The sequence below is a fragment of the Nelumbo lutea genome, chromosome 2 (assembly GCF_056320005.1).
Source record: "Nelumbo lutea isolate HS-2025 chromosome 2, American lotus-T2T, whole genome shotgun sequence".
NCBI lineage: Eukaryota > Viridiplantae > Streptophyta > Magnoliopsida > Proteales > Nelumbonaceae > Nelumbo > Nelumbo lutea.
The window spans coordinates 3,983,510-3,997,189 of NC_142685.1; the positions used below are offsets into that span (position 1 = coordinate 3,983,510).

The 13,680-nt window shown below is 37.9% G+C and overlaps 1 protein-coding gene and 1 pseudogene across 1 annotated transcript; both read right to left on the reverse strand.

Moving 5' to 3' along the window:
• Positions 1-6,062: 6,062 nt before the first annotated feature.
• Positions 6,063-8,038, reverse strand: LOC148868155 (putative pectinesterase/pectinesterase inhibitor 41). The gene is made up of 2 exons (XM_088972412.1): positions 7,014-8,038; positions 6,063-6,905 (listed from the first exon to the last, which is right to left on the reverse strand). Exons 1-2 carry the CDS (start codon positions 8,002-8,004, stop codon positions 6,214-6,216), a joined length of 1,683 nt encoding a protein of 560 aa, XP_088828538.1. The 5' UTR covers positions 8,005-8,038; the 3' UTR covers positions 6,063-6,213.
• Positions 8,039-10,908: 2,870 nt separating this feature from the next.
• Positions 10,909-11,682, reverse strand: LOC148868156 (dehydration-responsive element-binding protein 2C-like; annotated as a pseudogene).
• Between the last annotated feature and the right edge of the window lie 1,998 nt (positions 11,683-13,680).

Below are 13,680 nucleotides of genomic sequence, written 5' to 3' on the forward strand. Positions count from 1 at the left end.
GCTAGCAATAATGATTCTGCAATAAATATTTTAAAATCTCAATTAAAACCATGCTTAAATGGTAAATTATTTCATATTAGATGTGCATGTCACATCTTAAATTTATGTATTCAAGATGCCTTGAATATTATTTCAAATCATATTTCCAAAATTAGAAATTGTATTTTATATATAAAAAGTTCAAGGGCAAGAAAACAAGAATTTAAATATTTATGACAAAATTATGGTTTAAAATATAAACATTTTATATTAGATGTAAAGCATAAGTGGAGTTCTACCTATGCTGTGTTAGAAAGTTGTATATCTCATAAACAAATTCTTTCTGATTTTTCTAATTTAAAAAGGCCTAATAATATGATATTTGAGGAAGATTATGAAATGACAATTTGTATAAGAGATTTTTTAAAACATTTTTATGATGCAACAAATGAATTATCTAGAACTTATTATCCAATTAGTTGTAATTTATTGTATCAATTAATGGTGATTAGTGGTTATTTTGCCAAATATAGAAATAATCCACAATTTCAATGTATGGTTGAAATTATGGAAAATAAATTTAAAAAATATTGGGAGAACATTTCTCCCCTTTATTGTTTAGCTACGATATTAGACCCTAGCATTAGGAAAGATGGTTTAGATATTTTACTTGAAACATATTATGAAAATATGAATATTGATATAGGAAATTAACAAGAAGAAATTAATAATTTATTATTTGAAATGTACAATTTGTATGAATCTGAAATTGTAGGAAGTATTCCTACAACTTGTTCATCATTTTCTTCTTCTCCTTTTGACTTTGAGCCCAGTAGTAAAAGAGAAAAGCCTTTTTATTTAATAAGTAGAAGGCAGAAATTTGGTGGACTGAACACTCGAAAAATTATCCGGTTCTCACCATCATGGCACGTGATCTACTAACCCTCCCGGTGTCTACAATTCCATCGGAGTCTTGTTTTAGTGTAGGTACTAGGGTATTGGATGACAAAAGAAGCTGCATGAACGATGAGATCATAGAGATGTGTATTAGTTTCAAGGATCGACTAGATGCAGAAGTAGATTACAAGACAAGAGAGGGCATGATACAACACCAGACATTTCACCCGAAGCAGATGATGAAAGTCATGAATGATGACTCATGAATTTGACTACTTGTAGAATTTTTCATTTTTTCAAATTATTGTAAAATTTATAAATTTTATTTAATTTATTTGATATATATATATTTAATTTTTTTTTTGTATTTTCAATTCGTAACCATATTGTATTTTTTATATTTTATTAATTTATTCCATTTTTATATTTCATTCATCCAAGTATGCAATGATCAAATCGTTGTATTTGTAATTCACTAATTTGTACCATTCAAATTTAAATGAAATAAAATTCCTATTTTTCTTCTAGTTTGTTATTCCATCATTCTTATTTTAATTTGTTTAAGTATTTTTTTTCATTCCCACGGCCCGCCCTGTGGCCCAGCCTGGCACTGTCCAAGCCCACGACACGGTCCAGACCCACATGCTGGTACGACATGGCAAGGGCCCGCTTGGGTCTAAACGGTGCCGGGCCGACCCCCAAAATTTCCTCCGGAGAAGACAACATGACCCATGACCGCCTACGGGCCGTGCCATGCCGACTCGGCATGTCCCACTTTACACTTCTAAGCCTGTGCCATGCTATTGTACACCTCCACTTTTTGGGTAGCAAAAGCGCGTCGAACCCCATCTACATACAGTTCAGTTCTACGGTATCCGCAGGTTTCTACATGAATAAAAGAAGGCAACGCAATTATTTTATGAACTTAATTATAATTTAAACTTTAAAAACCAATGAAAGAGTATAGCGGCTGATGGGCGGGGTTCAAGTAAAGGTAATTTAAGAAAACGAAAAGAAAGAATAAAATAAAAGAATGGAATTTGTTAAGAACTGGTCTGTTGTATCTGTGCAAGGTTGTGAAAAAAGGGCTTGGACTTCAGCATTAATAGTTAAAACTTAAAAGATATGACTCATGTCAGGAGATCATTGGTCCAAGCCTAGCTTAGCGTGGATAGGTGAAGAGGAAATATTCACTCACTCCTACACTAAGGTTCAAAGTATCGGTTGATACGTATCATATTGAGAGTTTATTGATACATTTTTATAGAGGGTATATTGGGGTTTTAACTGATTCAGGGGTGGATGGTCCTTAAACCAGTCTCTCTGAATCGAATTTGAAAAAAAGACTACCGATATTGCTTGATATGTCTCTATTGGCATATCGAGCATATCGATATTTTGAATCCTGGCTGTTTGAGTTTCATCTAGCAGGTCAATATAATACAAGCATACAAGGCGGAAAAGATATGGTATGGAAAGAGTTTTGACCAATCAAAACCCATCAATCAAAACCCATCCATGAATTTTGATAAATAATACCTAGTTTGTTACCATAAGTTTTTCGATTATCATATCTTTTTCATATCATAGTCGAACTCATACTATATATGAAGTGTAGATATAAAATGAATTTTGTAGACTAAAATTAACATTTATTTATTTTTATTTGAAAAAGAATATAATAATTATTTTATCATCTATATTTACTACATACACACTTAATATGGATTGAACTCATTTATTGATTGACAACGCTCTTGATGGCATTTGGGTAGAAGATGTGGTTAGTTCTTTCAAAAATATCTGTCCTAAGTCTCACAAGTCACACAGCGTAAAGAAATATAAATATCAGACGTACAGGAATTTATAATCACAAACCCCTGTTTGTCATTGATAATTAATGAAGTTATTGAAGTACGTAAGGGTTAACCTGGGTCGTCTGGTGGATCTGAGGTGTTAAACCGATGAATTTATTGAAGTTTTTGGTGTCCCGATAACTGAGTTTGAGAGGTGGCTGTGGGCAAATAACGTAGTTTCTCTTGGATTGCAAAGCAAAAGAATTAATTAATCTAATGCATAATAGTTACAAGGTAGGGGCGTATTGGATGAATCGATACATATTTTTATTGCGTTTATTTTTATTTTTTATTTTTTTTTTCAACTGGTTCAAGGGGCCTGGTTTAGGTTTCCTCTACCCCTAAACTGGTCAGACCTCCGATACACCCACTGTAGGGGCGTATTGCAGGTGTCCCAGAGTTATACATATCGGCCGATACATATTGATACTTTGAACTTTGAATAGTTATATATTTAGCCGGTAAATATCATCTTTAGGGGGGCGTTCTTTTTTTGGATTTTGAGAGAGAAAATGTTAGTTAATTGGATTTTGATTTCCATTGATGAAGAAACCTATATTCTTTTTTTTTTTTCAGATTTATGTGAGGACAATGGAAACTTTATTTTCTTGGTTATCACTTACCCAGGTAAGTGATACCCATCTTCTGGGTGAGTAAATAACTTTCCCACATGGGGGTAGTCACTAATACTTAAATAAGACAAAAATACCTCTTTTAATGATGAATTTTTATGGCTAAAATGGTCATTGTCTTATTTACTTGAGAAATAAAAGAACATGAGTAATACCGGCTCTCCCATAGAACTCATCCTTCTGGCTTCTGCCATATTCCTAGGCTTTTTCCATTGGATTGAAACTTGCTGCCAAAGTAACCTTTGAGTTGTGGCCTTGTGGGATGGGTTGACACGGTTTCTATAAACCTATCCGCATTTCATTTGGATCACAGGGTGCTTTAGACGAGTCCGGATCTCCTGTCCATAAGAACTCTGTCCATATTTATCGTATTCATACATGGAGAACATCTCATCCTCCGCATAATATTATGCAGGGGGAGATGTTTTCAATTCACGGGATAATGTATTGTAAGTAGGCATCGGCAGGGTTCTTGTGGACAGGAGATCCAGAGTCACTTTAGACTTTTAGAGTTTAGAGGAGAAATTAGAAGCTGGGCCAGGCCTGGTTTGGTCCAGACAAGGTTGGGCTTGGGCCTAAAAACAGCCAATCCAATCTAAGTGTGACTTGGGCAGTTGGGCCTGAGGCCTTGGTAAATCCGAGGCTGAGGATGGAAGTGAGTTTAGGTCATTGGTGGGCCAGTGGCCTAGTGGGGGGTAATTGTATATAGAAGAAGGTAAAGGGCTGGAGTCTGTATTCGTGCCAATTGCCAAACCTGACCTAACTTGAGCAAATCCCAGTCAACTCGACCTAACCACGATAGACGAGACGAGACCCTCAGTCTTCTGTTACCAATCGGACGGCTACGTAGAAAGTCAAAAGTGAGGCTACAGCTGCATGTATTAGTGATGTTTGTTAAGTTACTTGTTATAAAAGCAGAGTCTGAGTAGTGGTAAGTGGACTTCCATTAATTTTGGTCAACATGATCCATGAAACTTGAAGCATGGGGTTGCTTATTGCTGAATGCTGACCGCTAAATACAAAATTCCAAGTTAGGCTGGTAATTGCCAACGGTCTCCCCCCCCTCCCCTCTCTCTCTCTCTTTCTCTGTTTCTGGGTCAATCACAACATTCACTTGTTCTATGTACACTGACTACTTCCCTAACTCATGCCCAAATTTTCAACCAGAATATAGTGTTTATCATCGATCGATCCGGTTTGGTGATTTAACCGAAGAATGGTAAAAGATACGAGGACAAGACCAGGAGTCAGAAAAAAACTGATTGAAGGAAGGGAAAAAGAACGATCCATGACTGAGACCAGAAGAAAAACCATTAAAAAAGGATGGTGGACAGAGAGTATCTAAATTTTCTTGAAAAGAGTCATTGAGGGCAAGGGGATGTTACTTCCGATGTGAATTGTTTTTTTTGTTATGAGTTCAAAAAACAAAACAAAACCAGCTGGCTTGAATACCAATTGGTTCTTAAAACAAAAACACAAAAAAATATGTCCTTGATTATATATTTGTTTTATTTTTCTTTCAAAACTGAAATAAAAAAACATATAATTGAATTTCTTGTTTAAAGAACATGTTTTCATGTGGTTAGTTAATGTTATGTTCCATACATAATGCAATTCCTCGACCAGTTTTAAATTGTTTTCAAAACCATTAATTTGACAGTTTCAAAAACATGTATGCATGTGTTTTTTTTTTCTTTTAAAACAAAAATCACCTTGTTTTTGCTTTTCAAAACAGAAATATAGTTCATGTACATGTTCTTATTTCTTTTTTTCTGATGTGGCAATTTCAAAAATAAAATGAAAACAAAAACATTCATGCATGTTCAACCCCCTAAAATTAAACAAAAAATAATGATATTAATTTTTCGCGCACTAGGATAGGGCTTTGAAGACTGCAGTCATGAGTCAAGTGGGTCCTTTACCATTACCATGTTTAGGGCTGACCTGTAAAATCCACACCATGATCCATCCCATACTTGAAATTTCGATCATGATCAGGAGTCTGGATCTATTATTCCTCACACCAACTTCACAGCATGTTCTAGCCGTGTATTAAGAATATCTCTTGTATTTATATGTTATTATTTATGGGAGATGGATGTTCTCAATACACGATGGGATGTGGCTGTGAGATCGGTGTGAGTAGCAGATCCCAACTGAAGGAAAAATTAGATTCTTCCATTTAGTTTGATTTTGTTTTATCCAATGTATTATACTCCTTTCCTCTAACAATTTTCTTTTATAACATTATATGTAAGTAAGGTTCAAAATATCGATACAGCCGATACGTCCATAGGCGTGTATCGAATTGATGCTATTTTTTTTACTTTTTTTTTATCTTTTATGAAATCGGTTCAGGGGCCCCGGTTTAGGGCTCCTCCACCCCTTGAACCGGTCAGACTCCCGATACACCCACTATTGGGGCGTATCAAAGGGGCCCTGGAACGACACGTATCGGCTGATATATGTTGATACTTTGAACTTGCATGTAAGTAAGGTTTTTAAAACCAAACCGGACATGAAAAACAGCCAAAAATCATTGTCCAACTTGATGATTTGACAATCCGGGTCAATGGTTCGCTGACAAAATCAACAGGTTTTGGCCAAACAGCGGTTTTAGGTGAAACGGAACCGGTCAGGTGACTGGTTCCTGATTTTCTGGTCCAACCATTCCATCGGGTTTTGAAAACACTGCATGTAAGTGAAGAAGAATTGGGAAGCTTAGATCAATTCCATCTTACTGAACAATACAATAAATGGATGAACGAAAACAAATTGTGTATAAAACAGTTACAGAAAAAAAAGATTAATTATAAAAATCAGCAAGGACGGAAGGGTGAAGATGGCTTTCACAGTAGGCCACCACTGTAAGGCACTATGGTGGCGGGTAACCAACTATCCCCTAATATGAAATTAGAAACTGTGAAGTTGCCTGCATCCGTAGCATTTATCAGGTGGTAGCCTGGCCATGAAACCCTGTCTGTAGTCACTGATCCGGCTCCTGTGTTGTTATACTCAGCGTAATAGAGTGTGCTAAGCGCAAAGTTTCCGGACCATTCCTTCCAACCGGCGGGATCTATCAAGCTATCAATGATGGATTGCATATACACAGTCCTAGAATACTCCTTCCATGGTCGTCCGAGGTAGGATTTAGTAGTGCCGCTGCTGGAAGCCAAGTCTGGGGCCGCTCTGATGTTGCAATTATGTATTGAAATGCCGGTGTTCTGGTTCGGGTCTGTTCTACCTTGGGCGGTGAGGGCATTGAACTGTCCCTGCATCGGCAGCCTCGCATAGATATTGCAGTTTTGGAAAACAGCGGCAGCATTCCCAAATATAAAGTCGACGGTGCCATATATGTCGCATTCCCTGTAAAACTGCCGGAGAGAATGTGCGTATAAGGTATCTTGGTAACCTTCAAAGCTGCAACTGTAGAAGGTCGACAGGTCTGCTCCATTCCGGACGGCTACTGCTTGGTGTTTGATTGCCCCCGCTGTGTTGCGAACTGTTATATTTATTGCGACGAACCCTTGTCCAACAACAGCTGCAACCAAGAATGAATCCAGTCAATGTCGTTAATGAAAAATATTAAACCATTAATACGAAATAGTTCTGCATATCTAAGAATATTGCAATTAGTCAGCTAGCTTACCCAAGGTTGCAGAGTTGAATGTAGTCCACCCATCAACCACGCTTCGGTTGCCTGTGATCACGGTCTGGTTAATTCCGTCACCGATCATCATCAAATTCTTCTTATTTTTAGCAATGGATACATATTCCTCGTAGACCCCAGCAGCAATGTATATCACGAAGTAGCCCTTGCTTGCTTTGGTGTTGTTTGGAGCTGCTGCTACAGCGTCGTTGATGGTGGTGAAATTTCCACTTCCATCTTGGCTCACCACCACCAAATCACTGACCAGGACATTAGGTATGGTTGTCTGAACTAGCTTCCTTCTGCTCGCCGACTCGTACAACTTCTGGATACGACTCGACATCATCAGAGGTAGGCGGCCGTCTCGAACTTCTTTCGTGTCGGAGAACATGAGCTTCCTCCCCTTGGATTTGTTCTTTTTATGAACCCAACCACGAGTAAACAGCGCCAGAGAGACACTATAGAGTTTGTTTCCATCGGAGAGAGGGGTGTAAATACCATTCTTGACACTCCAAGCTGATGCAGTTGCCAGGAGGCCATCTAAACAAGTCTGTTGGTTAGTCATTATGGCGCTAAGCAAGGTCTGGACGTCATCGGCCTGCAAGCTGGGGAGAGCTTTGTCAGAACCGATCGTATTGATTGTACTTGACAAGAAATCCAAATTTAGTCCCGTAAGGAGTCGACAGTCTTCCAGGGCCCGAACGGCAGTTGTGGACAGTTTTGACCGGCCTCGGAGATACCGATCAATCAGAGACGAGAACTTGGTTGCCGCGGATATAGAGCGCCGAACAGAAAACCGACCGTAGTCGTAGATGTTGCCCGACTGGTTGCGTGGAAGAAGAGACTTGCAGAGGTAAGGGTAAAGGGTGGAGTTACAAGCATTTTCAGGTGCAATTGGGGTGGACGAGGGATCTTGGGCAAGTGATGAGGAGGAAAAGAGAAAGAGAATGACAATGCAGAGAGGGAGGGAATAGAGATAGGAGGAAGCCATGGTGTATTGGTGTTGAGTCTTGACTTGAGAAGGCTGTTACGGGATTAATTTGATGAATTGGGGTAGGAGTTAGGCCAATATATATAGAGAGAGATGCAAAGAGGTGGTTGCATTAAGCCATACGCATATGTATGCAAATGTCAATTTGTTTTATATTTCAGGTCAAACTTTACTTAGGACCACGCAGAAGCGCGTCGATCTCCATCTACATTCTACATTAACTCTCTAACAGCACAGAATACAATCATCTGGTCTTTCTCATTTTTGCAGAAGCCAAAGCGCTATTTATTTTGGCCCATTGTATACTATAGCCCCGTCGAGAGAAAAAAAAAAAAAATCCAATTTTGTTTATGGTTCAGGTTTCAATTGAACCTGTTCTGGCTGGACCATGCAAAATTTCGTTTTGGGATGACCGTATGCCATACGGATGTGCTAGAGAACGTACGGGCCGGGCCTTAGTAGAAGTTTCTAATGAAGTTTAAAATTAACAAGCCTACAAATTATATATGATTAATAATGACCAATCCAGCTGGCTATTAACATAGTGATTGTTAAGTCCCATCAGATGCTGATTTTTCCTACTCTTGAGTCTTGAGTCTTGAGACATGTCACAGGTGGCAAGTCGTCTAATGAATACAAAATTGAAAACTCTACTGGCTTAGAAGAAAGTGATGGAAAGAAAGAAAAAACTATTTTATTTGTGAATTGTGAGATACCGCCAGGTATACTAGTCTAATAAAGAAAAGAAATTTTTTAGGCGAGTCAAAATCTAAGTCTCATATCAAATCCTCCTCGTCGAATTCAAACTACAGGCTGGGGGGAGAGTTGAGCCCCTATCTAGTATAGCTAAAAAGATTTAAAAGATAATAAGAATGAAAAAAAGAACAAATGAAAAACTAACAAGGCCAAAAACTTAAAACTGGGCGCCGGTGCCAATAAATAAAATAAAATAGAACCAAGACGGTGAACTCCCAGCATGCCAAAATTAAGTTGACAATAACAAGCGTCTGCGTTTCTACTCTGTCCATTCTAGATCTCCCTGTTTGAAGTCTGGTAGTGTGTAGACCGGCTAACGCGGTTTCCATAAATCAATCCACAACTCATGCTCGCCATTGGTGGGGTCCCATCAAATAGAAGAAGCTAATAGAGCCTGCACCAGAACCAGAAGCATCAGCATTATCATAAATGAGTTTCACGGACGGAACCCATTTTCCATTTTTTTTTCAAGAAACCACAACTCATCCCCATGATGATATTCATTCAATGGTTAATTTGTGCAGAGTTGATTGTTGCTCTCGATTGGCTCTCAACGTATCAAGTGTGGCAAATCACAGGGTGAGAGGATGGTGTCATCCTGTGGCCTTAGAGTTAGAGCTAGCACCGTGCGTAAGACACACAAGGCGCAACGGGGGCGGGCGGTGGGAATATTCAACTCAAAGCTATATCGAGTCAGCCAACTCAACACTGAAAAGTGAACAGACCATCCCATCCCATCCCTAACCTAACAGGAGCACAGCCGTATGTTGTGATAACGATACAGAAAGCGCGTCTTTTTGGTTTCTGAATTCTGATAGCGATAGCGATACATACATACATACGTTCTACTACTGAATATTAATAATATAGAATATGCGAAAATTCTCAAAACGCTCGTCTGTCAGTTACTAGTCAGCAGTCACCATTTAGACCTTCCTTTCGTCAATGATTTGACTTCCACCGTCGTTCCTAACAATAACCGTATCCGTATGTTGGAGAATTGGCAGCGTATGCCTTCAGTCCAGAGTACAGGCATCAACAAGGAGCCAAAAGGCCCGGCCCAGGTAAGTGTACCCCTAAATGTGGGCCGGACGGGACAACCAGATAGGAGTAGGACTGCACAAGTATCTATCTGATTGTCCCAACTCCCAATTCGAATTCAAATACTATTCCATAGGGGGTGATTTATAATTTGATTCAATTTGTTTTTTGAGTTATAATATCAGCCAATTTTAATTCAATTTATTAATAGGATAAATCTCTTAAACTACCCTTATTATTCTTAAGTTTTTTTGACAATTTTTTCAAATTTATCGTAAACTGCTAACAGAAGAAAATAAAATGTCAAATTTGTCCTTTATTATTTATCAAATTTTAAAAATTAAACCCAGCTGATGAAAACCCCTGATTTCCAATTTTTTTCAAAAAAGAAATCCGTGCCTCTTTGTTCTCGAGCGATTGTTCATCCTACACCTCGCCCAACGTCAAAGCAATGGCGAATTTAGTGGAAGATAAAGAGTCGATGGGTAAGCGGGGTTTGCCGAAAAATGCAACAGTTCTTGCCTCAAATTCATGGACAGAGAAGGAAGTCAGCCATTCACGGGCAGAGAACAAACTGGTAATGGGCTCAGCCTTGTTTCTGTCGCTTCTGACACGGAGAGCACGGCTTTGGAGAAGCCATCTGTTTCGCCAGATTTTCTCGCTCTCTGATACCGCATGAAAAAATTCCATGCAAGCTCATCTGCAAGACTTTAATCTCTCACGACGTTCGTCTCTTCCGCTTCGCGTTGCCGTCGAAGGATCAAGTCCTGGGATTACCAATAGGGAAGTGGGCTACCAGAGACTCACTATGTCTCTTTTGCAAGGCTTCAATCTATCTGATATCGCGTTGTCGTCTCACGACGTCTCTTCTGCTACCATAGACAATAAGCTCTGAATTCGTGATTACACCCCAAAAAGTTCAATCGGCTTACATCCCTCAACTCCAACAGTTGGCGAAAGACTCAAAAAGAAAATATATACACCTAGACTCAGTACAGATCAGAAGTTGAAGCAGAGTCCCCCCTTACTCCCTTAGAATCAGTTCAGCCCTCCAAGAAACTACTTAAAACCACAAATCAGGATTGAAGCAATCCTGCTCGTCATACTCTATAGCCCATACATATCATCTCCCTCCAGTTCAATGGGATTTAGCAGCTGATACGATAAATCTGATGGACTATCACACTGCAATTGATCAGAGACACCTAATTGATCATACTCATTCTTCAGTCTTGTCCCAGGAGTATTTGGACCCAGCATCCCCAATAGCTCCTCCATATTAAACAGTTGTTCCAATGAAAAGTTCAGCACATCATCAAAATGATTTCATCCACTCTCACTAAACTGAGTCAAGTGACTAGAATGTATTGGTCCTTGGGTGATCTTGTACCCTCTAAACTGATCAGGATTCATGGGTTCCACAGGCTGCTCTTCCTTTGGCTCTTGCTTAACAATATGCATTGGTGCTGGCGTAGTTGCTTCCGTTGCAGTACAAGACTGGTTGTAAATCCCCGACTCACACTGCTCTGGCTTAGGTTCTACCTTTGGAAGATTCACCTTCAATTCCTCATCTAAGCAAACTCCAGAATAGCTGGATGAAGTGGTAGCTAAGTATGAAGATTCCATCGATGCGGAGCTTTCAGGAAAGTTGAGACGTACACAACGACCATACATGGCTTTGGTAGCCTCATTGTAAGCAAGAGAAGCTTCGAGAGCATTGGAGAAGGTTCCTAGCCAAAGCCGGCTTCCTCAGTTCGGTTTTCGAATCTCGGCGACCCACTTTCCCCATGCTCGCTTTCTGACGCCTCTATAGTTAGGCAAAGTCGGCTCCACGGGAATCACTTGTTTTCTGCCTCTACAATCGTTCTCCCCAACCACCATCACCGTTAAGAGGAGAGTTTCATTCGGAAGTTGCAGTGGCCATCGTCACCTGTGACGTTGATACCAAAATCACGGTCACCATTGCAACTTCCAACAATAGCGGTAAACAATAAGAGTATTTTAAGAATTTTAAAATAATTATGGGTAAACGAAGTTTTAGACAATTGTTAGAAAACTTAAGATAGCGTAAGACAATATCTAAATGGTAAAAGTACATTTTTTCAATTTAACAAGCAGTACGGATAGTTTAAAAGATTTAACCTTATTAATAATATAAAATATTTATATCATTATTAATTTAATTTATTTATACTATTTACAATCCAAATTCAATTAGAATCCGATAAAAATCTGATGGTAGGATCAGATTCAAATTTGAATATAAAGTGAATCAATTTCAATCCCCCCAGTACTTATTCTTTTGGAGCCTTATAGGGCCTAAAAATTAAAAATCGTCCAACTTCTTTAATTTCTATGCATAAATGTAGACAAGTTTACAGCTACGACCACGTGTGAATTTTAATATTGCCAATGATGGCTGCCATGTCAGCATCCACAGTGCGGGTGCTGTATCGCAAGTGCTGGTGCTACATTGCTACTCAAGAGGGCCACCTACGCATTCTTTTGAATCCGGACTAGCGGGAACCTCCTGCTTCGCAGAGTCGCAGGGACGAGATAGAAAAATGCCATTCCAAGATATAATAATAAATAAGATTATTTTTGTTAAATAAAATACTATAATTATATTATTTATTCAATAATAACTTAAACAATAGTTATTTATTCAAATAATAACTTAAACATTTTTAATATATATATATATATATACATGAAATCCTTTTTGTTTAGGATACTCGGTAATAGGTTTGGGCATAAAAGTGTCCATCACAATTTTTGTTTCTTAAGTCGAGTTTGGAAGGAGTATAAATATAAATATGTAGAGTGTAAAGCATTGTAATTTATATTATTTTGTATGTATTTATACTCCTTCCAAACTGAGTCTTAATTTTTTTGTTAATGTGCAACCATTATGAGAAAAATTGTCGAAATGTCTCATGTTTCATGCTTTGTAGGTAGGGCTGTCAATGGGTCGGTTTGACCCGACATACCAGAACTGATTGTGTCGGTTCTGGTTCTAAGAATTGGACCCAACGGGTCGGTTTTAGGTCTAGTTCGTCGGGTCCTCAATATTTTATGTTGGGTTGATAGGGCTACAAATGGATCGGATCAGATTCGTTAAGGGTAAGTTCGATCTGATCCGTTAAGAAAACCCAATTTATTTGAATCCCATAAGAATCCGTCAGATTTTCAATAGCATGATTCGAATTTGAATTTGAATATATTATCGGATATCTGATTCGATTAGAATTGTAATAAAAAACTTAATGATGTAATATAAATAATATATTGTATTATTTATATAATATAATAATATATTAAAATATATAACATAATATATGATATATAATTATATAAATAATGTATAGAAAATACATATATAATATGTAAATAATATATAATATACAATATTTCATAACTATTAGATTGGTTCATGGCGAATCAGATCAACCTATATTCAAATTCGACCCATGTAGGATTTTATTTGTCCAGTGTTGGCATGTGCAACATACTAAGGCCATGTTTGGGAGTGCTTATGTTAAAAATAAGTGCTTATTCGAATAAGCACTTATTTGCATTTGGCACCCAACTTTTTCAAGTGCTTATTTTCACTTATTTCATATTATGTGTTTGGTAGTATTTTTCTCCATTAAGCATTTAAATAAGCATTTTTGACTATTTTGCCCTTCACTTTCTTTCAACTTGTACGAAAGCACTTCTATAAAAGTACTTGTACAAAAATATTTTTATAAAAGCACTTTTACAGAAGTACTTTTATAAAAGTACATTTAAAATCAAGTAGGGATAGTTTTATAAGTGGTATTTTAAAATTCAACTAGGGATAATTTTGGAAGAGAAAATTTGAATAAGTGCTTATTG

What these genes read in the sequence shown, in the direction of transcription:
- LOC148868155 (XM_088972412.1), bottom strand. Translation starts at nt 8,004, where the DNA reads ATGGCTTCCTCCTATCTCTATTCCCTCCCTCTCTGCATTGTCATTCTC. An exon ending in ATTCAACTCTGCAACCTTGG is followed by an intron (nt 6,906 to 7,013) that starts GTAAGCTAGCTG and finishes TCTTGGTTGCAG; the next exon opens with CTGTTGTTGGACAAGGGTTC.